At 41.3% G+C, this 27,542-nt stretch overlaps 1 protein-coding gene across 1 annotated transcript in view; it reads right to left on the bottom strand.

The window, feature by feature from the left end:
* The window catches only part of LOC146834879 (cytochrome P450 2J2-like), a 334,240-nt gene that overhangs the window by 135,493 nt on the left and 171,205 nt on the right, over positions 1-27,542 (bottom strand). The window contains exons 5-6 of the mRNA XM_085602476.1: positions 17,926-18,086; positions 3,623-3,799 (exon numbers count right to left, since the gene is read on the bottom strand). Of these exons, the coding sequence (XP_085458602.1) occupies positions 3,623-3,799; positions 17,926-18,086 (338 nt within the window). The remainder of the gene's footprint in view (positions 1-3,622; positions 3,800-17,925; positions 18,087-27,542) is intronic.

Below are 27,542 nucleotides of genomic sequence, written 5' to 3'. Positions count from 1 at the left end.
CGCTGCCAAGGCCACTGTTGTCGCATCGCGTAAAGGGGTGACGCCGCTGTAGCTGACGCATCGAGTCGAGCCTTCTCGCAACATCGGAGAAGCGTAACGCATCTGGAAGATCTTCACGTCTTTATTTCTTTGCACCAAAAACTTCATCGCATCAACATCGATGCAACACTTTCGTTGCCCTGCGTGTCGCATCTAAGGTACATTGACTTAAAGTGTCGCATTTAAGAACTTAAGAGAACTAAGCAAACTTCTACCATCTAAAGTAACAGTATTGTGTATTTTTGTTGTTTATTGGTCTTGGGATAATCCTATATAAAGAATCCTTATTTTTAATATAAAAACCTGTGTGGTGTCCATTTGTAGTGTTGTCACTTGGTTACTGTATGTGTTCACAAATGCTTAACCTATAACGCTCTGAGATAAGCCTTGGCTGCTCGCGCCAAGCTACCTAGAGGGTGAGCAGGGGTTATTTTAGTAGTGTAACCCCTCATCCTGACTAGAGGAAAGGTTCCCTGCTTGTCGCAAGTACCTACCTGTGCCAACCAGAGAACCCGGATTCTAACAGTAAGTCAACTGCCTGGTCTCTGCGCAGGCCATGATTGGATACCTATCGCAATGTACACTGGCATGCCAGTTGTTAAATCAATAAAAAAGATTTAAACCTAAAATGATCCTCACGCTTCTTTTTCCTGATACCAGGAAGACAGTGGTCCAGGCTCTGGTTACTTCTAGACTGGACTAAGCCAACATCCTGTGCCTGTGCTTGTCTGGTTACTTTCTCTAGCGCCTTCAAGTGGTTCAAAACTCTCCGGCCAGGGCGAACCTTAGACCTAAGCGCAGGACGCGCATGACCCCTTATCTCAAAGCTCTTCATTGGCTTCCTGTGAAAGAAAGGCTCACGTTTATGGCCCTGGTGATGTTCTTCAAAGCCCTCCATGTTAAGTGGGCGGTCTGTCTCAAAAGGCGTGTGAGCTGCTACGTACCAGCCAGACCCCTAACATCCTCCTCCTTCTCTGACATCACTAGCATCCCCAAGGTACGCTTGGCCCGTATGGAGGGCAGATCATTCGGGTTTTTGGGTGCTCAAGCATGGACCCAACTACCTACCACTCTGAGAGCCACAACTGATTTAACAGCTTTTAAGAACCACCTCAAAACCTGTCTCTTCCAGAGCTAGACGTGCTTCTGGGTTCTGCTATGGGTGAATCCCTAGCGCAGGGACACTCTTGTTGAATAGCCGTGTGCTTTACAAGCATGTTTCATTCATTCATTCATTCATCTATTCATTTATTCAATTTGAGGTTGACCTAACTTAACCTCTTACAGCGTATCAGGAATTGCATTCCTAAAATGGCTATTAAGAGCCATAGTGTCAAGCATTGACCATGCCTGAATTTGAAGTCTGATCCATTCCTTAGATGCATCAGGATGAATCGGTCCAGAAAAAGGGACTGCCAAGTGATCCGACCACACAATGGTACCGGATGCAAGGAAAAAAAGCCTTTTATATTACAGAAAACAGGATCTAGCAGATAAAAATCAAGAGACTAAGAATAAGTGCCACAAAATCCTCAATTAGGATTTGGGCTGTGTTGCAAATAGGGTCCTCAAAATGAATATATTTAAGTCCCCTGGTAGTACAAAATTGGCAGATTTGAGAATTAAGGGACCTAAAATGTTGGGCAATATCTTGCCCAAGTGCCTGCATTGCCTGGTGGGCAATAAATCAAAACGCAAGAGAGGGCAGAATTAGGTATGAGTTCCAGCATAAAGACACAGCTTCAGAAGCCGGGATAGATATTTCTTGAATTTTATATTTGTATTTATCAATAAATACAATTGCTAACCCGCCTCCTGGCCTGTCTGATCTATCCCTCCTCACCATGGAACAGTTTTGGCGGAGGGCTGCAATGACATCCAGCATTAAAGCCTCATGGAGTCAGGTTTCTGTAATAAACCAGGCATCCGGGGCATGATCCACTAAGAAATTAAAAAGATGTTGCTGATGTAAATATGTATACCATACTTCTACAGAGCTAACTGAGCCAAAAAGGCAGCGGAGCGCTGTACACACACATGGGCGGGCATATAGTCAATGAGTGATAGGAGAGGTGGATGGTTATTAAATTATTATTGAATTGTGGCGTAGTGCTCTTTAAACAGCTGTGTCAATGCATAATGGCGGCTTGCTCTCAAAATTTGATATTATATGGGATACTAATAGACTTTAGCTGTTTGGCTTCAAAAATGTTCTCCTCTAAGCAAGGATTTGTGATTCACTTTAATCGAAGATTAAAGCAAGGTGTATGACCAGCGCCTAATTTTTAAAAAACATAAGTGCTTGTCAGGAGGCCACTGCAGCTTGCACTATCGATTGAGTGCCCATGCCATCGCTGTCAATGACAGTACCAACACATCTAAGCATCACACTCCTACAAGTGTGACGATTCATACTTTTAATATACATTTAAAATGCCTAATACCTGCTGCCCAAGCTATTCTTATAGCCTATGGAAGCAGGTTTTAGAAATACAAAATAGACAAACAGTGCCACCATGTATCAGGCTGTCATAAATGTTGGTGTTCACAATAAAGTGCCAGTGAAGAGCACTGGAAACCACAGGCTCAAATTAAGCACGACAACCTGACATGTACTTTTTAACTAAGCACCCACGACTGGATTAGTGGATCTTTAGCATGAAGTACATTAACCTGCATTCATTTGTGATTTGGAGCCCGGAGAGTCTGTCTGGTGGTATCAAGAGTGCACTTCATGTTGTCAGCAGACTTCACAGAAACACAGCTTTTCAGCGTGACTTGTCCATGTGCTAGGTTCCTCTAATTATGGGACTCCTTTGGGATAACACAATGACTTTGTTTAAATAGTCACCTGGTTTAATATTGCTTCACTGAACGAAGTGAGCAAAAAAACATTGCAAAAACCTGAAGCTGCCATAAATCAAAATCAAATCCTTGAGGTGAGATATGGATATCTGTATAGGAACAAATCGCAGATACTTAATGCCGTGCCACTGGAAGCAATAGATCCATCCCATTAAACAAAGCAAAACAAAACTGAACACTAACAGGGGAAAACAGGATCAGAGGATAACCCCTGTCAAAGGAAAGATTTTAAGACTTATGTGAAGTCTTATGCAGAGATGGACTGTCCAGATAGTTTCCAATATGTTGGTTTCTCTGAAGTTATAGTAATGCAATAGTAAAGATTACCACATATAAGGCATGTGAGTAGGCCAATCTCAGCTCAAGGTTCCATTACTTATAATGCGGCTAAAGCATACCTTCGATGGACCTGTGCTATATGAGAAAGCCCCATCGCTGACTACTTTCCTATACCCTCTTCCAGCGAACGCACCTATCTGAGCTCCCCACCAACAGGCATCAGTCAGTCAGTTTATTCCTTCTTAAAATCTGTCATAAAATTTGGACGTACCACTCACATTTACGAGTCACAAACCTTAACAAACATCAGATGTTGCACAGTTTGCTTGTTATGTTTCACATTTGATTATAGGTTAGTTTGGTCTTTTTTGTACTGCTTTCTGTTTTTTATGGTAATCGGGTAGCTGAATGTCAAGCTCACGATATGCCTGACCCTTACCTTTTCAATTTCAGTAAGGTAGCAGTCAATGAAGTCTCTGGGTTCAGATGGATTCCAGTGCTCTCTATGCTTCTGAATTGATTTTCTGATGTACATTTCAAGGGTATCCTGGTATCTAAAAAGTTGCTGATGAGATCCGGGAAGGTGCTTCATTATTCGGGGGAAAACATTGTAGAGCTGGACAAAAAAATAAGCATATTAATATAGCCAGTTATGTTTATAATATTTACTTAGATGTAATAAAATTTAATGAATCTCTCGTATCATAAATCTGATTTCCTTGGTTAAAAACGTGAATCAATTTAGCAGCAGAGATGTGAGCAATTGTTACTTGGCAGGTCTTCAAGACAGAGACCAAGCTGTTCACCCATATTTGCTACTCATCATCACCACTGGTATTACCTTAGGAGAAATCCTTGAGTTCTCACAACAGGGAACCATGGTCTGGGCAAGCCGGCTCTGAAAAACTAAGAAGCATTTCAATTTTGGGCTGATTGGTGGCTCACTAGAATCTGGAGAGGTTAATAAGCTGTGTTGTCTGTCCAGTAAGCCCCATGAATGTGTGCTCACTCTTCTCTTCAGTCCCTTCTCCACTTCTGTCCTTCATCAGTGCTACGAGCGGGGTTGAGAGGTGGGTGATATTCCTGAGTGCATGACCACTCCCAAGAAGCAAGTGAGCCATTTCCAAGAAGTGCTTAGCAGAGAGTTCCCTATTATGCCTTTTTTAAATGAGTGTAAAATGGTGTTTTAGAGCCCACGTTTCAATGTGTAATCAGTGAAATAGAACAAAGAGATATTTAACATTATTCTAGGGGGGTAGTGAACACACACATTAGGACAAGAATCCTCTCCAGCATTTGATAGACTCTCATGGAAGATTGTAATTGTTTACTCCAACTATGGTTAACAAACTAATCTAAATCCCAAGGTTACATAGAACCTTACATTGAAACTCGGGACTTGTGATCTACTTGTGTCTTCTCCAAATACACCTGTGTGATTCAGGCCATCTGAAGACTGGCCAAAGAAACTTGGCTGAGACTTTAAAACATCCCACTAAAAACTCAACAGGGGAGACTGCATCATCACCCACTATAAACTCAAACGGTTTCTCAGGCCTACCCCAAATGCTCGTGTTATTTCCATTTGCAACGATCCTGAATGTAGTATTCTAAAGTGCTACCAAGAGATCCTGTGACGTGCACCATGGGAGTACTAAAGTAATGCTGGAGCACTTCTGGCCCTGAAAAGTACTAAACTCTATGCTTACCATTAGTTAGACACTGAAAAACAGTACAAAAAATTATTTTTTGTTGTGTTATCGTTCATTTTTTCTTTTTTGCTATACGTTTTCCTTTTTTTTCTTTGGTATGAGGTTTTTCAGTGTGACTTCATTGTAGATTATGCACATTGTTTTCCTCTGTCCTGGGATCCAATAATTTCAGTCATGTGACCACCATTTAAATTGGGCTACCTAGTTGAAATCCATTACCATAGATTAATGAACATTAATCAAATCTGGCCGGCAAATGCCTGCTTGCCTCTATGAGCTCTTTTTATCACTATCAAAAAGAAAAACAACCAACACCAGGGCAGCCTGGGATATATTAGGGGAACCCAAGTGTTGCACTCGCTATTTATAAATTTTGCCCCATGACTACTTTGATTCACATGAATTTCTTTGAATGTGGGCCAACTGAGAGAGCCTAATCCAGGAATCTGTATATTTAGGTTATTAACTGGAAGTCTGTAATGTTGAGTTTTCCAATAGGAGGTTATGTGAGATACTGTGCCCAGATATTGAACGCCCCATGTCATAAAAGGGGCGTAGAAGGAAGGCACCATCATTGGTGAACACCTGCTTGTAGAGTTGAATCTCAGAGTTCTTTTGAATGGCTGAAAATGGGGAAGGTACCTCCCAATATGGGTTCAAAGCACTTCAGAGCTGTAGACAAGTACTCTAAAACATCTGCTACTATGCTTCCTGTGAATGATTTTGGTTTCGGTTACTGGCTTTAGGTTGCCATTGGATATGTAGGGGAGAAGGGTTTCCAGCTGTTCTAGACGTCTGCCTACAAAGGATGTGTACACGGTACACATCTTGAATTTAATTCTTTTTCCACTGAGGTAGTGAAACTCTTCCAAGGCATGGGTTAGATACTCTTTTTCTTTAGCTTTAAACCAGGATCTAGCCATGGACCTCAGTACTTTGTTTACCATTCTATATGCAACAGTGTGTGAAATTCCCAATACTTTTATTTTGGGACCTGGCTTAGAAAATACTGCAATAATCCAGTAGAGATAAATCCAGTGCACCAAAGGATTTAATAAAGTTGTTAATTTGTGAAAGTGAAAGGACCCTCCGTACCCTTATGAGTTCAAAATTGGTATTTTCCCTCAGTCATGTGCTGAGATGTAATAAGGTAGTAAACTTGAGATTGCATCAAAATGGTACGCCTTCCCAAAAGAGGCATAATGATGAGAAATATCGTCACTTCTCCTCATTAATTTCCCTTTCTAAGTGTGCTGCATTCTGCAGCACATGTAAAAAGTGCATCTAGGGATTGTTTTTGTGGAGGATGGTATTCCTTACTTCCAAAAACAATCCAATCTGTAATGCAGGCACACTTGACTATGGTGGAAGGGTGCCTGCTTTGGTGCTAGGCAGCACTCAGTACACCAGTGCAGGAAGAGAGCAGGATTGCGTCATAGCTTAGTGAATATGGTGCATTCCTGCTCTCTCCCCGTCAAGTTGTCTTGCTGCTTTGCAAGGCTTCTATGTAAATTTGGCCCTATGTGTCCTTGTCAGGTGATGTCATTTATGGCAGGGATTTCCTACTAATACACATGTTACATGCAAGCAATGCCTCAATGTATGCCAACATAAAAACACTAACTCTTTATATTGTATGTGCAAAAGATACAGGGCTTAGAAAAATAATATTCTGAATGGTAATGCTAAAATGCTAACAGTTTGCCCAAGGTTGACATTATTTTCAGAGCTGTAAATTGAAATTAGTCACGCTAACAAATCAGAGAACCAACATTTTCCAAAATCTGAAGGCTGCAGGGCTATGTGCAATGATTAGAACTGCAAGAACATCCGGCCTCACACAAATCAGTTTTGTAAGGAAATACAAATGGCAACATTTGCCTGTCTTCCCGGTGTTTCTGCATCAGAGGCCTTGCTAGTGTTACCGAGCAATACAAGAGGAGTGCAAGAGTCTCCCTTCCATTTCCATAATAAAATCAGAGGAAATTGAAATATATAAAGAGAATCAAGGATTTGGAAGGGGCAGACATCAGGAATGATCATTAATGGACAAGGAGCTTGGTTTAAAATTTGCACTAACTTCGTTTGTGAAGGAGGAATAAAAATCTAGAATTGCTTGGGGGGTATTACTGCTGCTTTTATTTAGACCAAGAAAACGTTTTTGTGACTAGAGAATATTTTAACGAAACTTGTTTTAACAAAACTTGTTTTACCTACGGGGGAAGTTTTATTCTGTTATCAATTGAAAGCACGCTTGCACTTTACTTTTTCGGGACGCTAATCGTCCCTGGCGGCCATTTTCAACGTGCCACGCGCTGACAGAGGTCAGCGCTCCAGTCGCTGCACGCCGCCCAGTCATTGCCTACATTTAAAGGCCATGGACTGGTCGCGCAGCGAGCGCACCGATGCCGCGACGAAGGCGCGACAAAGACAAGACCGTCTGCGACCGTCCGAGACCAACCGGGACCAGGGGCCATGAGCCATGCCCAAATCGCCTCTACTCATACGAATACAATACATTATTCTGCTAAAGAATTGATTGAACTACGAGGTAGGATGGGTACAGACTGTAATATACTCTGCCCCGCGGAGGAAAGCACCATATGTGCATGCTGCTAGTACTGCCACTGTATTCAGAAGTCGAGTATTTATGGAAATGATAGTACGGATGGTTTCATTACCCAACGAAAGTTTGGATATGTTTCTAGTAAAAATAAAATGTATAACTTCTGGAATATTAACTGTCGTTCTCTGTCCAAACATAAGGAAGAGATATTTGATTTCTTGATTAGTGAAAAACCGGATGCTATTTTTCTAACAGAAACCTGGTTAAGAGCATGCTCAGGACCAGATGTGGCCTGTGCTTTACCAGATAACTATGCCATAGTGAGAAAAGATAGAACCTTCAGAAAAGGAGGTGGCATAGCAATAATTTTTGAAAGATGTTACTCCTGTAAATTTGATGATTTTCCTTTAGTTGACTGTGAGGCTGCACTTTTTAAACTGACTCTTACAGCCCAATTTACTATGTCTGGAGTACTTATCTTTCGACCACCAGGGCCAGCTGATCCTTGGGGATCTTTACTCCCTGACTTGATTGCCCCTCTGCTACTTAAAATGGCAAATTTTTCAGTAATAGGTGACTTAAACCTGCATCTGGAAAATGATGAATGTACTGCAAGTAAGACACTGATTTCTGATCTTTCTGCAATGAATATTCTGCTTTGTAATAATGGCCCTACTAATATAGCTGGACATTTTTTAGACCTCTTCTTTTCGAATTTGTCCAATATCAATTGCCCTCCAGCACTTCCCCTTTGTTGGTCTGATCATTTTGCTGTTAAAATTGAATTTACAATCCTAGATTCCCCGACTTTGCCACTGTTGGGTAAATCAGGCCAATCCAGGAATTGGGGGAAATTGGACGTGGAAAAATTAAATTTAACGTTGTCTAATAGCGTCCCTCTGTTTGATTCTATATCTTCCGCCTCGGTTGTGAGGATGTACAACTGGATTACTGAGGCAGCTAATGTCTGCCTTCCTTTGTCAATAAGAAAGCTGAATAATCACCACCCTCCGGCCCCCTGGTTTACAGAGCCATTAAAAGCTGAAAAAACGTAAACATAAAGCCATGGAAAGACGATAGCGTAAGAACTAGTCCCGTGAAGCTAAATGCACCTATAAAAGTGCATTGAAAAAATATCAAGATTTATGCAAAATAGCTCGAACAGAGCATGTTGCCCTTACCATTTCAAGCGTGCAGAATTGCCCTCGTACTTTGTTCACTATGGTTAAGAAGCTTGCGGGCTCAGATACGCAACCTTCTTCTCCTATTTTGGATGAAAAGCAATGTAATACTCTTGCTAACTTCTTTATAAATAAGGTGGAACAAATATATTTGACATTAGAGGGTAGTAATCTAGCTTCTTCAACTTCGGCTATGTTGGTTGTAGATCCCACTGCTGGGGCTGTCCCACTGATAAAATTGGATAAATGGGAACCACTTAATATAAGTTCTTTTTTTTTAATTTTAGCCAGCATTAAATCTGGCTCTCTGGCTGATCCTCTTCCGGCTGCTGTACTTTTGCAATTTGAACAGCCATCTCTGAATTTTGTTATGGAACTACTTAACGCCTCTCTTGTTGAGGCAGTAATGCCGCCAATTTGGAAACATGCAATGGTCCTTTCTTTGTTAAAAAAGGTCAATTTGGATCCCTCCCAACCTGCTAATTTCAGGCTTATTTCTCTTCTTCCAGTTTTTTCAAAAGTCCTGGAAAAACATGTAAACTCTCAATTGTTTCTGATTGTTGAATCCTCTAATTTTTTACATCCTGCACAATCGGGCTTTAGAGCAGGTTTCTCAACTGAGACTACTGTGTCGGGCGTAACTGAAATGTTACGTCAACGCCTAGATGCAGGCAACACAGTGGCACTGATAATGCTGGACCTAAGTGCCGAATTTGATACGGTTTCTCATACCGTATTAATTTAGTGTCTACAATCTTTAGGCATCTCAGGATCAGCATTAGGGTGGCTGTCCTCTTTTTTATCTAATCGTACATTTCAAGTTTTTTCCTCTAGGGCTTCCTTCAATGTTTTTTCCTCGCCGTATGGGGTACCACAGGGTTCTGTTCTGAGCCTGCTTCTCTTTAATATTTATGTAAACCTTTGGTAGCAATTGCAGAAGAAGCGGGTCTGTCATTGTTCTCTTATGCCGATGATACTCAGATCATTTTCTCCTTAGCGACTGAAAGTAGTTCTGGACCATCTACCCTGCAGGCGGGCTTGCGCAAAATTGCAACCTGGATGCAATCTAAATTGCTAAAACTTAACGGGGAAAAAACTGAGGTTCTTATTTTTGGAAAAAATGCAGACCTCTGGGGAACCCAAAACTGGCCTGTTAAAATGGGACCCCTACCTGTACCCTCTTCCCCCGTCCGTAATCTTGGTTTTATCATTGACAAAAAATATCAATGAGACAACATGTAGTAAAAACTACTGCCACGTTTTACCATTCTTAAGTGGTTAAGAAAAATAATTTGGATGCTCCCTGCTGATGCCCAGAAGACTGTAGTCCAGGCACTGATAATTTCACGCCTGGATTATGGAAACATCCTCTATTTGGGCATCAACAAGGATGTAATGCGCAAGCTTCAAATGGTGCAGAATGCTGCTGCTCGACTGCTTTGCCAAATTCCTAGAATGTCCTCTGTCTCTAAAGCCTTGAGAGACTTGCATTGGCTCAGGATGGAAAATCAAGGCCATGAGCTACATGTTTAAAATCAAAAATGGACTGGCACCTAAATATTTGCTAAACCTGGTACACCTCTACCAACCGGCTCGCTTGTTGCGCTCCTATGTCCAGGAATTTTTTGAGATTCCTCAGATCAAGCTTGAAAGAATGGGCGGTCGCTCTTTCTCCTATCTGGGCCCACGTCTTTGGAATTCTCTCCCTTTGTCGATGCGCAAGGAATCTTTGTATTTTAATTTTCGTAAACAGCTAAAAACCTGGCTGTTTAATCAATAATCTGCCTAATCTTTTGTGCTTTTCTTTTTCTGAGTTCCCTTTTTAGCTTTGCGCTGGGAAACCCTTTTTGGGTAGCTGTGCGCATTATAAAAATAAACTAACATAACATAACAATATGACATGTCAAATTACTGTTATATGACTGTAGGCTGAGGTATTTATAATGGTCACCTTCTTTCCTATTATGACAGCTGAGATTACTGTAACAATGAAATTAATTTTGATACATAAGAATTATGCATCAATAGTGCATAAAAAAAAAAACATTTTCTGTAAAAAAAATACTAAAAACAACCGTGTGTGTCTACTGTTTCTAGGGACCAGGGAAGGGATCTATAATTATATATGATACTCGCCCTGCAGATGAGGGTTGACAGGGCTGTTTGACTCCTAGCACTCCTTATCTGAATGAGCATAACTTGTTGTAGTGGGGAGTTGGAGACACCTGCCAGTTTTCCACTACATTGTTTCCAGGTTTTCCAAATATTTTCAATCTTATCTCCCTGTTGATCTTGTAGGTCTGTCATGTTGCAGGGGCATTTTAATGATGCTCAAATGGTGGTTCTATCATCTTGTAGGAATTTATATTGACCTAAATCATTCTGTTGGTGGCTTGTCTATTTCAGGAATCATAATCTGCCTTTGTTGTAATTTCAAACCACCTTTTGATTCACAATCATACAGACTTTAAAGAAGTCTTTGTCAGTTGAGGCCACACTCTTTTCCTACCACATTACAATAAAGGAAGCATGGATCAGGATTGAGATCACAGTTCACATATTAGTAAAAGCAGAACACAAAATGTTTCCTTGTCTGTATTTGTAGAGAGAACAAATAAATAGCAAGAAGGTGTCCCTTTGAGTGACACCATATGCTGTATATCATGACAGTGAATTAAAATAGATAAGTGATATGTTAATGAAATTTAAGAAGCTGCAGGTGTACACACTTGCTTCTACTACAATGCAAATGGCGTTTAGACAAGTTCTACTGTACTTGCCTGTTTACTCTACTAAAGATCCACAGCCATTCAAGACTGACTTCAAATTTATTGGTAAATAAACATGGATACATACCAGTTGCAACTTTTTAATAGTTTGGTTATCGTCACTGTTGTTGCTCAGTGTGGGCTGAGAATGAAATAGGAAAAACTGTGAAAGTAGGCTACATCACTTTCAAGTGCTTATCTGCAGTATCTCCTGGGAGCTTAAAATAAGCAGTGGCATATATACTCACCCACAATGTTAGGAGATGGATGTGAAGAAGAGAGCCGACTTGCCAGAGTGGGGTTGGCGTCGGAGAGAGAGGGAAGATTTTGCCTGGCAGGGTGGATCATTCCATGTTTACCGTACACTGTCAAAGGGCCTGCAGCCTTTTCCGTTTTAAATTTCAACAGCTGGATTTTCCGGCCGGTAAAATCGGTGCTGGTGGTAAATGTATAATGTACTACAAAACAATGTTCACAAGGAACTCATTTGAAAATAGTTATCTATCACATACAACATCAGTAGTTGTCTTTAAATTAATCTCTCACAAAACTAACATGAAGTCAGTACTTCACACAGTAAGCCTCCACACAACCAATATTTTACAACGCCTCAGCCGAGGTCTTTTATTTAGCAAAAAAACTTTTTTTTGAAACACATATAAAAACATATCATATATACATTACTCCTCTCTTATTCTTACATTCGCAGTGCAAAGTGACCCCAGTGAAACCATAACCACACAGACAAAAATAAACAAAAACAATTTTTTATATAACAGTGCAAAGGGTTATTGGGAAAAATTAAACAAGGACAGTTTCGTAAATAATATGATAATTCAGTCAGAGCTGTCTCTTATTTTGTTTGTCGACGGCGTTTCGACCCACTTCTAAATACCGGGTCTCATCAGGACTGTAAATATGGGGACTAGTGGAAGGAAGAAGAAGAGGGCGTGTATAACTATATTGGAATCAGAATAAAAATATATACAATTAAAATCTTAGAATGTATAACGCATAGTTACTTGAAGGCTTACCTAGTTTATGGCATACAAAAAGTCCATGTCGGATCCAGTATGCCGATTGAATAATAATATCCAAACCTATAGGTAATGAACATATACATTTTATAGTTCATAGTTTAAATGGAATTGTGGTAAATGTATGCCAGGAGGGTTCAATGGGGTGGTATGTAAGGGAGTGCGAAACTTGCATGATTTGTTGAAGCGGTAATAAGGCAAAAATTACAGAAAATTCAAGCAAAAATTAATTTCTCAGCCTGTGCAGAGCTCCTGTGCCCACCCTGGAGGCATGGGAAGGGAAATGAGCAACTTCTAATCTGTGGTCACTCAAAACCAGTTCTGGAGAAAGCTTTTCTCTCACTGGGCCTTATGCCTGACTGACTAGGAGACAATGGATGGGGCAGGCCAAGGTGTTAGCTACAGATGCCTATGGTTGGGTAGGCCCCTTTGAAGTGGATTAAGATCCTGGGCATAGCCCAGTTGGCCAACATGTTTGGGAAAGAAAACACCTCTCCACACCCAAGCCCTTTTTCTCAGGTCTGGGAGCATGTTCACAACTCATTTAGGGGTCTAATCAGCTCCTGGTTAACAGTCAGAGGCTCATGCAAACAAATATGCTTCTAGTTGATTTAAGTACCTGTTCTAAAATGTGTATTACAAATCAGACTTTACCAATGAATTGGGCTTGTAATAAATGTTTTTAAAAGTGTGAAGATAAACTCTGTAGCTAGTTCCTAAGCGGAGATAGCAAATATTACATCTAACACTGCATCCCAGTGCTTCCTAATGGAACAGCTACCCTGCTACAGTCAAAATAGCTTTGAGGGTTTTTTCACTGTAAGGACATGTTTAACGTTAAACCTTTACATTTCCTATCTTTAAATACCCTGCACCCTCCTTAAGGGCATTTATTACCAACTTAGGGGTGACTTAATAACATTTAAAAGGAGGGTTTAGGCCTGTCAACAGCAGTTAATTTGACAAGCCAAATTTACAGTTTAAACCAGAACAGCCAGGCTACTGATGGCAGGTCTGCAGTCATGTTTTCATTGCCACCATAGTGGATGGCGCAATGAGTGCTTACAGTCCCTGGATACACTATGGTACCATACACTAGGCACTTCTAGATACGCTAAATATGCCAATCAGGGGTATGCCAATTTCATCGTGTTGAAAGGGGCAGTACAGGCACTTTACGACTTGTTAGCAGGGGTAAAGTGCACAGAGTTCTACAGCCAGCAAAAATAGTCAAGGCAACAATCTAGGGTGTTACCGCGCAAAAGATTATCATTTCCAATATTTATAATGATACATATTTCCAATATTTATCATTTGGATCATCAGGAGAAGTTGGTAGGGTCTCCAGGATCACACCCTACTCATCCCAGGGATGCCTGACACAATTCACAAATTGCCACCGGGATGCTTCCCCTTTGTGAATCAGATACCACCACAACTTGGGTGTCACTCTCTGATGCAGTATTTGAGAGTTCACAAGTGCAGTAGTGGTCACAAACAATTGATGAATTTCATTCAGAATCATAAGTAGTCCCAAATGTGATTCGCAATGAATCACAAAAATGCATTTTGCAAGTCGGAATTTTTTTGTCCAGTCACAAAATACCTTTCACACATTGCATCGGTGTATTTTGTGATCGTAAAGCATGTTGGATTGAGAATCACACACTTTGTGACTGAAAAATGCAGTGATACATCGGGCCACAGTCTTTATTGCTCTACTGAACCAGAGATGATTGCTTGATGACCCGTATTCATGGTGCTCTAGAGCTCAACTATCTGTACAGAGAAAGAGCTCCTAACAGTGCAGACTTTTTTTGAATGAAGGGATTATAAAGTGGAGTCTTTCTTGATCCAAAGTTCTTCTTTTGGAGATAAACTTTGTGTTTGTGGGTAAAGGAAGACTGATACTGTCCCAAAGACAATCCAGTGTGAGATGCAAAGTGTCTACAAATAGATCAAGCTTGTCATGGATAGCCAGTGCAGGACATATCGCCACATCTGTTCAAGTTTAGAACTTTTCTAGTCACTGTGTTCAAGATTTTTTGTAACCTCTGGAATAGTTAACGAGGGGCTCTAAAATATAGTTCATTGGCCTGTGAAAGACATGCTTTCTATATGATTACAGTGGCATGGAAATCCTTCATGCAGCATAGTCTTGTGGTGCAGATTGGCTCTTTGGTACCTTTCTTAAACTCTGTTCAATGGGAAAGCTTGGAATCAATACTCACAGCCACATCCTTTACTTTAGTAGAGTGGTTAGGAAGCAGTCAGATGCCTCGGGCCAGGCAGTGGTAGGACCATGGCTATGCCATGCACAACTGTTCAGAATCTCCATTTCAGATGGCTCAATAGCATTGAATGATCTACTTCTTGAAAGTACAGACCAAGAGATGGAGTATCTATGTCTGAGATGATCTGGGTGTCATAGGCATGGGTTCTCCAGGTGAGATCAGAATGAGCTGCAGAAGGTAGGACAGGTATAACATGATGAGTTTGGGGGCGGTGGTATATTGTCAGAGCGACCTTTTTCTATTAGTCTTCTAATAACACGGGAGCGGAATGTTGCTAAATACCCAATGCCCCCGTCAGAACGTCTCTGCGAGATCTTTTACTACTCTCTCTCAGCAGGTAACTGTCAACGGGGGAAAGGGGATTGGGAAAGAGAAGAGACAGCCCTGGATATCTTTGTCTTCTTAGTAGAGTGCAATCTGCAACAATTAACATTCAATAACTTCTTTGTTACTTGACCGTTAAACTTACTGTATTTTTTAAAATAAGTTAGCTTGTCTTACCAGGATGCATTCAGGGCCAAACCTCTCTTCTATCTTCTCAGTTGTTTGGTGAATAACAACTGATTTGCTCTGGCTCACGCTAACTCTCTCCTCCACTCTTCTTACAGGTGTCAATGGAGATTGTCAAGAGTCTTGGAACAGAATCGTAAGGTAAGTATGGTGAATTCTTATATTAACTTAACTAATTATATTGTTAATTTAAGAAAACTTACTACCATCTTTTGCCTGAGCACTGTGTATAATTCTTCTTAGAATTTTCCAGGAATTAATAGTATGAGAGGTACTTTTAGTTTGGTAATTATCCTGAAGAGTAAGTATTAATTCAGAACAGCGCTAAAGAGAGTACACGCTCGTTCTAAACTGAATTATGAAATCACTATGTACTCTATGTTCACTAAATGCGTATGTACTAGAACGCTACTTAGTCTGAGAAGATTAAGGCTCTAATTCTTCCCTCACAATCCTGAAGGGTTAATATCAACTGAGAACAGCGCGAGGAGGAGTACGCGCTCGTTCTAGGCTGAACTAAGAAATCACTATGAATTCGATATTCTTCGGACTCTTATTTATCTCCAAATGCGCATGCACAAGTACGCTACTCTGTCTGAGGAGGTAGTGTTCTGACCTTCTCTTCTTTTCTGTCAGAAGGGAGTTTCGAGAAACGCTACACATACGCGCATGCGCCCATATTTTCCCGAGACACTACTCTATTAAACACTAACCTGAAGAAAGATAAAGTCTGGTGACCGTTGAAGCTAAACACGACGGAATTCTCGACGCGACATACCCTAACTTCCACGACGGTGTGAGGTAGGTGTTGTCGCGTTGAATACTCTGGTGAAGTGCACTTGAGAACGTTGGCAAGCGCGCTTCACCTGCTTCGTTAGAATTCAGTAAACACTAGAACGCTGACCCACGAACACATCGGCGGCCATGTTAGACATCCAGCGGCGCCAACACATTCGCTAGCTAGGGGCCCCATGAGTTCTATTATTAGGTTTAGCAGAGGAAATAGCATAGATAGTAGTGGGTTCAGGATTACGCGGAGGAAACCTCCCGTGAACCCTGACATATATACTTGATGGAAGTCTAGCTGAGATCTAAAAGGTGCTGAGCAGAATGGAAGAACGGTGATGATGTGGCCTCTATCAAGGTAAGAATTGATCCAGTTCAACAATACCATGAATTCTGTGACAAAAAAAGTTAATTCAAGTAGGAAGAGGGTGGTGACTCCAATAGAGTCAACACTTTTCTAGTGGGGATCTTGGGTAACAATTAATGTGATTTCACTACCTTGCCAAGGTCAGAATTGTATTTGACTGTGTCAGAGGAGGTTGTTTTGCTCAAGCAAAGTTGGGATATATGAAAGACATTTATTCACAGGGCTTATCCAGAAATAGCCCATGGTATAAAGGTCTTTAGTTTTCAGGATCTCCTTGGTCAAGTCTTTGCTCCTTGAGGAAGTTGGGCCTGCTCTGTTATCTTACTCACTGCAATTCAGATCAGGCATTATACCTAGTGTTGGCAGGAAATATATATATGTGTATAGGCATTTGATTGTATATATTTTAGTATTTATATATTTATATATTTATGTATTTATATATTTATGTATATAATGGTGTATTTATTTCATATTTGTATACCTACCATGTTGGAATCTGCACAGGGCACTTTAATAATTTTAATATCTTTAGAAATAATACCCACTCCTGATTAATTTTTATAACCAAATTTTTATAACCAAACTTTTATAACCAAACTTATTTAATGATATGTATTACAAACTTAGTCAACAAACACTGACATAGAAAACTTTAAAATATGTCTGATTAAGTTATAGTGATTTTAGATGTTATTATTTATTGCAATTATGCCCAAACTCTCATTGCACTTAGTACTTTGCACTTTTATACACATTATGCACTTTTTGCACGGTTTGCACAGCATATATTTTGCACAACATGATTTGAAAATACATGGTGGTCTAGAATGCTTTTACTTTACTGTGTATAGCCATAGGGATTTAACCCGACGTATTATAACTTGGTAAACAACATGAGGTATTTACCATGTATTTACCACAACGGTTAACATAGAATTTATTTACTGCCAATTGTGGTATTTATTTTATAAACGTCAAATGTGAAATTTTATATCAGGTTTTACATTGATTCAGTATATGCAAATGTCGTTTATGTTTTATGTCTATGACCAGGTGACGTTTTCGAGATTGTTGTGTATTTTGTTAAATAAGACATGATTGGTGGCTACCATGTCATGTGATCAAGGCGCTACGGAGCTGAAACGCGTTATGGCGACGGTGGAATAAAGATTTACTAAGCACCAGTTTGGGTCCGTGTCCGTTACTTTGGAGAAAGCAAGGAACCCTTCAGCGGATACAACGTTATATATATATATATATATATATATATATATAGAAAGAAGCTAAACTCCACAGATAATTGGAATTTTCCTTTTTTAGAAAGCTCTTACTGTCAAAAGAAAAGGGACTTTCAGGAGAAGTAAAATGTGCTTTATCACAGACCCTTTCTGTTGGTACCTGTTATATACGCTTTGCTGATTGTCCAAACAAAGAGCATACAAAATGTATCACATTCATATGGCACAATAGAAAATGGTCACAATCAGAAAGTACAAACGTGCAATAACTTATGCTTACCTGAGCAGTTAGGTTTGCGTGAAGCTTTGGCATGACACCAAATATATGAAGTATTTCCTGGAACTCTGGGTCCTGATAGTCAAAGCGATCTCCAAAAGTTATGGCACAGATAACATTTGAAACACTGCTATCGATGTAAAAGTGTGGGTCAAATGGCTGCCCTAAAATTGAAGTGTAAACAAAATAAAGTTCAGATTACATTTGAGGGCTCAATGTAGCGTTGAGCACTTATATTTTTGAAGGCAAGCTGGAACTGTCATCTCATGTGTAAGCCTAAACCTTATGGTTATTGGTCGAATTCACAAAGGTGTTTACACATTTAATCTATGCGCCATGGATCAACATCTTAACTTTAACAGGTTGCTGAAGATGCAGCTGTTCTGATAATGACCCAGCTTCGTGTACTCTTGCACTTTTAAAACCTAAGGTAGGAACGCTAAAAATACACAATGTCAAAAGAAACAGATTATGACTTTGCACTGATAAATGGATTGGCTCACATGGAAAAATCCACCAGCAAAGTGGGAATTACTAAGTGAGTAAATCTGCTCATAGGGACAGGTCTGTAAATATTCCAGAGAGGTGGACTTGTGCAAAATGTAGCAGACACCCACAAACTCAGTCATTGTTGTGGAGAATTACAAAGCTTTTAAGGTAATGAAAATGGCTGGAGATAATGTCCTTGCATCATAGGCAGGAGTAAATATGTTTGCAGTGCGAGAAACAAGAAGCATCCCCTAAAAATTTGAGAAAATAATTTAATTGTGAAGAAATTTAATTTTATTCAAAATGTTGACATGTCTTTCATATAAATCTGCAACATTGTACTCAAAATCTCGTATAGTAACTGATAAAATAGAGAAGGAAATGCAAGGTTAGGATGTATGGGGCCACCATAAACCTGTAATAATATATCTGTACGTTTTTGCATAGGAGTTGTGGCACCAAATACTCTAAAACAGCTGCAGGGCATATCAGGACATCGTCAAACAATAACGGCTATGTGCTATCAATTAAGTGGTGTTCTCACCAATGGAGCATTTACTGGAAGGTTACTTCTGTTTTGAGATTGTGTTCTTATAAATCTAATATCCACTGATTTCTGTAGGATTCTCACTAGGAAGCTTCACCCATCTTATGCTTGACATGCTGTCCAGTTTTTCCAGTAAGTCATCTCTAGTTTGACAGCCTGCCCAGTTATTCAATTCATGGTTCTCAAGCCCTTAAACTGCAATTTCTCAGTTTGGGGCTATAGCTGCCTCACCAATGTAGGGAGGGGCCTCTCATCCAACAGCGACGGAAGGAAAACAAAAAGGCTTAGAAAACCTCGATCAAAATGTTTTAAAACCTCTTCCAATGCACTTCTTTGCTCTTAAGAAGACGTTAGTCAGGGTATAACCATGCACGTATTGGCACAAAAACTAAAATCTCTTAGAATTTTTTTCCCTTAATGTTCCAAAATGTTGATTTTTCAGGTGGTAATCAATAATGCTTTCCATGAGTCTCCTGAACGTAAACATACCAAAAATGTATATGAGTCTAGATGGGTCAAGCTGCCACCTGTGCATAAGTATCCGCTACCTTAGAAAAACTATCTAGACTTTCAGACAACTCCATGGAAAGTAGTAGGAGACTCAGAACTGTAAACAAACATTGCAGACCATTATACAATCTGAACTCATGTACCTTACAAAATGTATAGCTAGCAACAGATCTGCCCCCCTTCTCAAAAGTTGAAGGACCATGGAGAAACACAAATAGTGGAGATGTCATGTGATAATTAGAATGTGGGCATTGATACTACAAAGGACAACATTTTGTTTTGTTTTATTTCATGTGTTACTATTATCACCTTTGATAAAGAACTGGCCATGTGACTTCAATTGTCTAATACTTAATAACTTGTAGGATGAGGTCAAAATATTCCAGCCCTTAACATATCATGGGTAAAAAGTGTGAGGATTGAACAGTTTAGCTTGGGGATCTGTTGGCAGGAAGAAGGCTACATTGTTTGTGTGATTACCACTCTGGTTCTTACTACAGAAGGGAATGATTTCAGTTATTCGCTAGAAAGACTGCACTTTACTACAACATGGTTATGTGGAAGTAAGTATCAGATTTGTCCCGAAGGGCACAAATACAGATTTCCAGGGGAGGTGGGGGGGGGCTCTACCTATTCTCTTTTGAGTAAATGATGACTGGGCGGTGCAGGTAGCAGGTAGCGGATGGAAGAGGCGCCCTACTGAAAGGATGGGAGCAGCCACCCACCAAAATAAGACTGGAAACAAAGATGGATACAAGAGGGTGGGCTTGGACTGGTTGCCAAGCCACTTGTACAAGTGCTCTATTAGATGGAGATGCAGACAACGCATGTGCAACTATGCATGGAAACACCATGTTAATACAATGCATTGTTCAGGATGTGGCCCACTGGCTGGTTGAAGGCAGTTACTGTCAATGGAGGAAGGAAAATATTCTGTAGGCTTGAGTAAAGAATACACCAGTGAAATTAGTTCTCTAGGAGACTACCAAAGTGGACCCGGGTAAGACATTAAGAGGACTGTCTACAGTATTTTGAGTTACGGTGACACTAAATATTGCTATTAAACACATTTAAATTTCTAGGTACACATCACATTGATTTTAATAGAAGAGGTGGTACCTGAGAACAAAAAAACACAGGATTACAACTTTACAAATGATTATAAAAAAATAAGGGCAATTAGGCGTGTTTAATACATGCTTTTTAATGTATTTTCTTCAGCCAATTAATATTTTATTTAACATGGTTTACATGAGTCTGTTGTGACCTTCAGATCCGTGCTGCATGACGACATGGTGTGCATGCTGTATTTTGTGATTTGGGAAATTGCTTCATAATATGCAATTTTCTTTTTTTGGTATGCAGATATGATTCAGTATTATTGTTATATTCCAAAAATATTCTTACCAACTTTTTCTAATTGATGCCCATTTATTTAACCATGATACTTACTGACAGCTTATGTTAGCTGTTTCATGCTATAGATGTAAATTACGAGTAATGTGGTTTTGATACATGAATGTGTTTGTGGCGTGAAAAGCCATTCAGAATTTGAGAAGAAAAGAGATTAGTTTGACAAGGCTCATTTTGAACGCTATGAGCCTCTAGATGATAAATAGTGAACTGTGTAATTTATCAGTTTCATATATTTTTTGATTCTTAGATTGAGCTTAGGTAGCACAATCGCTGTCTCTCGACATGCTGTAATCAGTCAGGGGGCTTACAGCCCCCCTCCAGCTTCTGATTGGCTTTTGTCAGTGTCCTTCAAAAAAACTATGCTTTTAATCGGTTGATGGTTCCTGCTTGTCCCACTTTTTCTCAATTGTTGACTCCCATGGATCCCCTCCTTGAACTTGTCCTCTACCACTTGTTCTATTTTACTTTCTTTGCAGGAACTATTTTTTTAAATTCAAACAAGCATTTCCCTGGCGCAGCGATTTATCTTTCAACCGCTCGCTCTCCTCCCCCTGCTCCCTTGTGCTTCCCTGATACTGCTGAATACATTCCTTGTTCTGCTTGTTGTTTTCAATATGTGGTTTGTGTTTATCTCTGTCTGTTAACTTTCCCTTCATGCACTATTTGTATTTTCTTTTTATCTTGAACCACCTGTGATGTAAACACGGCAAAAGACTACTCTTGTCCTCCACACATCTGTTGGTGTTTTGACTTGCTGCATGCTTTTTGAAACCGGGCTGTTAATCTTTTTGACTTTCTGTTGCTCTTTATTTAAATCTCCAGATCTAATGTAACAAGCTGTTTCTACTAGTGCGCTTGTTTATTTTTTTTGTTGGATTTTTGAGTTAGGGAATTTTTGTTTTCCACTCAAGTTTGTGTGTTTTTACTGTCGATGATCAATTTTTTTTGTAATTATGATTGAAAAAGTTTATTCTCCTCCGAAATGGACTTTATTAGTGTATTTTTAAGAAGTTTCCAAGCTATGCGTGAAGGTTCCCATACATACATTTAGATGCCAACAACATCCACATGTGCCAGGTAGATTAATGATAATGATCTGCAGTGCTATGCTAATTCTTGCTATATTGTAGTAGAGTGGTATCGTTTCTCAACACAGCTACAAACTACTTAACCCTGTCCCACCACTGCAGACTCCTTGTCGCTAAACGGTGTTCGGTGGAAAAGAAGTTGCGAATGGCTTCAAAGGTTGAATAGGTACTTAAATTCCTTTTGGCTATTTCCACGAAAGACTATTGTAATGCGCCTGCACTTTTTTTTTAGGTGAGCAGGGTGAGATAAGGAGTCTGAAATGGTGGAAGAAGTTTGAATAGTTGTAGTTGTGTTTTTAAAGGTGCTAGCTTAGATCTGAAAGAGGAAATCTGCATAGCTGAAAAGATCTTCATCAGTGCTTCAAGGTACATATGTGTGTTTTGTTGGCATGTAAACTAACAGTGAATTGCTGTAACTCACCTGATGTGAAGCTTCCTCCGGAGATTGGAACTTAGTTCCTAAGCAGCCTCCTGTGATATAATCGAAATATTGGATCATGCGCTGTTACCAGCAAGGAATGAGGAGTTGAAATGAATAGTGTTAGTCGTCATTTGGCTGCGTCGCAATTGTGTAATTTTTTAGTGGGGATCATTTTTAACAGTTATTTTCTCTTGTTGGGTCTTAATACTGACTGTTACTGTAATAGAAAATGAAACTGGCAGTGAAACAAACGTTTGCCAACAGTAGGGCCAATCCATTTCTTAATAGACTCGTTCCCTGTGCTTTTGGACAAACTGAAAGGCAGCTTCTCTATTTATTTTTGATTTACGTTTCACAATTTTTGTGGATAGTTTTTATCTTTGTATTTGTTGCATTATTAAGAGATTTATTTCCTTTATTTGTTTGTTTCCTTTATTAGGTCGAGTCTCAACCTGTTGTATCTCCCTAGGGCTTTTAGCACACCTCCCAATTGCTATTGGTTGTTCAGTGTGGCATTTAAAAATGCTGGCTTATAATTGGCGCATTTGTTGAAATGTCCCTTCTTTGCGTTCTGAGTTCCCTCCCTGGCAAGTTAACTCATAGAGTTAACGGTATAGCATGTGATGGCCTTTCCAACCGTCTGGTTTATTTATAGCTGGTTTTTGCCTGCAATCAGTGTGGCCGCCGGCATTCCTGAAATAACAGGAGCAACTGGGATAGCTGGCACATGCCCTGCTTGTGTCTTCGGTGTCCGTTTTTAAAAAAAATCGTTTCCTGCTCATCGCCATTCAGTATTTTTTATTCTACATACATATTTTAATTTTTGTTGGACTTTTAGACACTGGGAAATAAAGTGATTTGTACAGAATCGCAGAATGTTGAGTCTATGCCAAGACTCGAACCCTGTTCCTCAGAGCCGAAGCCATTTCTTCGTGTTGCACACCCCGTTCTCCTCCCACCCTCCCCACTAGTTTATCTAAGTTGTTTCTTTTGGAGAGAGCCCTGCAGAGGCAGAATCCACCCAGTGCCCCTCTTCTGGTTTAGGGTGTGCCTGTCCACATTAACAGCTGCAGGGCAAAAAAACTCACTATGGTACACCGACGAGCACCGCTGGTATGCTTCATTGGAGTGAGGTGAGGGGTTGGGTTACTTGACCTAGTGACATACTTGTGCGACTGCCAGGCCCTATCACACTACGACTACTCAGTTTAGGACATGTTGAAGGGAGAATCTGGAGTTGCAGCACTGTTGACGAGCCAACAGGTGTTGCTGCATGATGTATTGTCTCTCCTGGACTTGTCGTGCACTGAAAAACAGTGGCTGTCCACTGTTTTGGCGACAGCAAAGGTGGAGCTCCTACCACATTGGAAATCTGCCATACCACTGTCCTAAGATACATGGCTGTTGGACCTGCATGTAATGGCTACCCATGAGCGCATTATAAACAAACTCAATGATCACATGTTTAAATTTGAAGAGGTGTGGGGAGTTTATTGCATGTGTAACCGTGATTGCTTGGTGGGAGGTGCTGAGGAGAGGGCCTGCATTTAATTTTATGATGTAAAATTTTACTGACATGATGCCGCTTCGAATGCGATACGAACAGTAGTATCTGAACTAATACATTACTTGTACATCACTTGCTTGAGAATGTCCCTCTGACATTCCTCACCAGCGTTATGTGTTGCTTGGTGATGACTCTTTATTGTCTTGTGTTCTGCGAATGTTTAGTGTTGAAATCTGTAACAGTTGGGGCTGCTTTGCAACTGTTGGAGTCTGCTTCTTGCTCCACAATGGTGTAGCCAACAAATAAACGCTTTAACTTACCTTGGCTCCAGCGTCGTCACTACAAATTGTTGGCGATAATCTGGCTACACGGAATAACCTTCCGTGTGCTGTTTGGTTTTCCATTGCTCCAGCTGCAGATCTTCACTCCTCAACGCTGTCTCTTATGGTGATATCTGCGCCCTTCTCAAGTTTCCAGCCAACCCCAGAAGCTCTTTGGCATCCACCTGGTCATGTGAACTTTGCCGCAAAGTCTTCAGTTCTCTCCTGTTGCTGTGTGACATCTGTGTCTTCGCTCCTGTCTCTGTGTTGTACCAGCGTTTACCGACACAGAATGATTAATTTGTTGGGCTGACGTGGATGCCCGACAACTCCGGTGAGACCTTTCTTGTTTTGTTTTTTTTATTCTTTATTTTAGACATCCAACACACACATTATATTTGCAATAAATACACTTACACAATATACATTTCAATACGTATGTACAAGATGCCAGGTGTTTCTTTTTACACCCTCCCCTCCTTCTAAGCTAAACCACCCTGCCACCCCTTGCCCTTCCACCCCTCCCCCTCCTCCCTTCAAAACCAAAGGAATTTAAATTTTGGGTTAAACCTTAATATGCCCTAAACCTTGGTGTTTGGTAGGTAGTAGAATCTCGTTTCAATCTCTCTTTAGTATCTCAATTAATCTAAATGAATCTTATGTAAAATAATCAGATGAATTAAATCAAATCAAATTGTAGCCTCATTAGTCAAGTTAGTTATTGGTAACCAAATTTCAAGCCCTCTTTTTTTGGCTTTTAGACCCCTTTGTTTGTATACTGCTTTTTCCCACCGGTAAGTAGCTAGCAATTTCCCCAGCCAACAGTGTACTGAAGGAGGTTCTTTATCTAACCAAACACTAGCCAGGCATAGCCTGAACACCGCCATAGCTGCGAAAAGCAAAACCCAGTTTGGTTCAGTCATTACTTGGTTGCTTACCCCCAACACAATTACATGTGGCATAAGATCCACCTCAAACCCCAGCATAAGCTTGATATTGTTACCCACCTTAGTAACCAAAGATAGTAATCGTGGACAGGTCGCAAACATATGTACACTATCAGTGGCAAGACATCCGCATTGAGACCAATGTATACCTGTAGAGCCTCCCCATTTAAAAATCTGTGCTGGGGTGATGTACAAATTAAGCCAGGTTTTAAAGCATTGTACTTGTAGATTTGTCGAGAAAAATGCAGTCTGACTTAACAGTAAAGAATCCTCGCATTCCCCTACCTCTGCTTGCAACAAAACCTGCCAGCGATTTCATGAAATCATACCCCATTATGGGGCCGATGCCGATCCTGTAAAAATGTTCCCCGTACGAATCGTATCCGGATTTTTTTTCCGTACGAATCGTCTACGTACCGTACAAACTGGCAAGTACGATTCGTATGGGAAAAGGTCCGTACGAATCGCATTGGGAAAATTACCCCACACGTCCTCGGGTCGGAAAATGTGTCCGACACGTCCCCGGACGATTTTACGTACGAATCGGAAAACTGAAGTCCGAGCGCGCAAGTACGATCCGTCCCGTGCTTCCGATTGTACAACCGTATGAAAAAAACACCGTACGGAGCGAACTCCTATAGCAACCATGGAGACATGTGCCCGCATACGCACCGAACACCCCCCAGCCCCCGTATGTACGCTCCGAACACCTCCTAGCCCCCGTATGTACGTGCCGAACACCCCCCTGCCCCTGTATGTATGCGCCGAACACCCCCCCAGCCCCCGTATGTATGCTCCAAACACCCCCCCAGCCCCCGTATGTACGCGCCGAACACCCCCCAGCCCCCGTATGTACGCTCCGAACACCCCCCCCAGCCCCCGTATGTACGTGCCGAACACCCCCCCAGCCCTCGTATGTACGCGCCAAACACCCCCCCAGCCCCCGTATGTATGGAGCGTACCCCCACCCGTGTATGTATGGAGCGTACCCCCACCCCGTATGTACGGAGCATACCCCCACCCATGTATGTATGGAGCTTACCCCCACCCGTGTATGTACGGAGCGTACCCCCACCCGTGTATGTACGGAGCGTACCCCCACCCGTGTATGTACGGAGCGTACCCCCACCCGTGTATGTAAGTGCCGAAACCCCACCACCTATGGACGGTGCGAACCAACACCCTGCCCGTGTCTGTACACACCCTACCCCAGGCCCCTACACCAGCACCCTCACCCAACCCAACATCGCGCATGTACGAGTCGTACTAAGCCACAGGAAAGGTCAGCACTGTACAACAACATGGCCGATGTACGCACCTTACAGACGCCAAAAACACTCGTACTGAACCAGGACAAAGCAAAACAACACAAGGAGAGTCAATTCGAATCGCACAACACCACAAAACATGTCCAACAAGCCCAAATACATCCTATACACTGACCTGCAACTGCCAAACAGCTAAGCAGAGGCCCAAAACACAACCACTCCCTATAACACACCCACCCAAAGTTCAAACACAGCCACACCCACAAATGGACCAATAAAAAGGCCCAACACAAACAAACCATGATCCTTTGCAACAGATCCACTACTGCCAGACCCCAGAGACAACACACTGCACCATACTTCAACCATCAATACACCTTACACTTGCACACCTTCACACAACCACCATCACAAACACCCCCTCATCACATTCACACACACACCTTCACAACCACACTCACACACCCACAACCATCCACACCCACACCCCACACCATGCCCACTAACAAGAATCCAAAGTTCACAAAGGATGAGCTGGAGATCCTTGTCGACGAAATCATCAGAGTCGAGCCACGGCTCTTTGGAACATTGGTCAGACAGACCAGCATATCCGAAAAATCTGCCATGTGGCAGAGGATTGTTGATCGTGTGAATGCTGTTGGGGACACCAGAAGGACCAGGCATGAATGCCAAGCCAGGTGGTACGATCTGCGGAGGACGGTCCGCCGCAAAATGACGGAGGATCATAACCAGGGGAACATCACTGGAGGAGGGCCGCCCCGCAGACCGGTACACTACCATCCTTGGGAGGAGAAGGTGATGGCCACGCTGCCGCCGGTGGGAGTACACGGAGTAGAAGGAGTCCGAGAGCCTGGTGAGTACACAAACAACTCACCTCACATGGGGAGAACGCCATCCACAACCAAAATCCCAATTATGCACGCAACCACCCCAAAGCCATCACCGGACACACCCACCCTCCCAAAACACGCACATGCCACTAGCGGCTCCATGCCCCATGCACCAAGCAAAGCCATGCCAAGTCACAGGCCACACAAAACACCAACACAAGACAGGATGTCCCGGATGCCGGGAGGGTGGGCCTCA

Source organism: Triturus cristatus, chromosome 4_2 (assembly GCF_964204655.1).
Source record: "Triturus cristatus chromosome 4_2, aTriCri1.1, whole genome shotgun sequence".
In the NCBI taxonomy this organism is placed as follows: domain Eukaryota; kingdom Metazoa; phylum Chordata; class Amphibia; order Caudata; family Salamandridae; genus Triturus; species Triturus cristatus.
The sequence above is the reverse complement of the archived record's forward strand: the minus strand, read 5'-3'. Positions and strand labels throughout refer to the sequence as shown.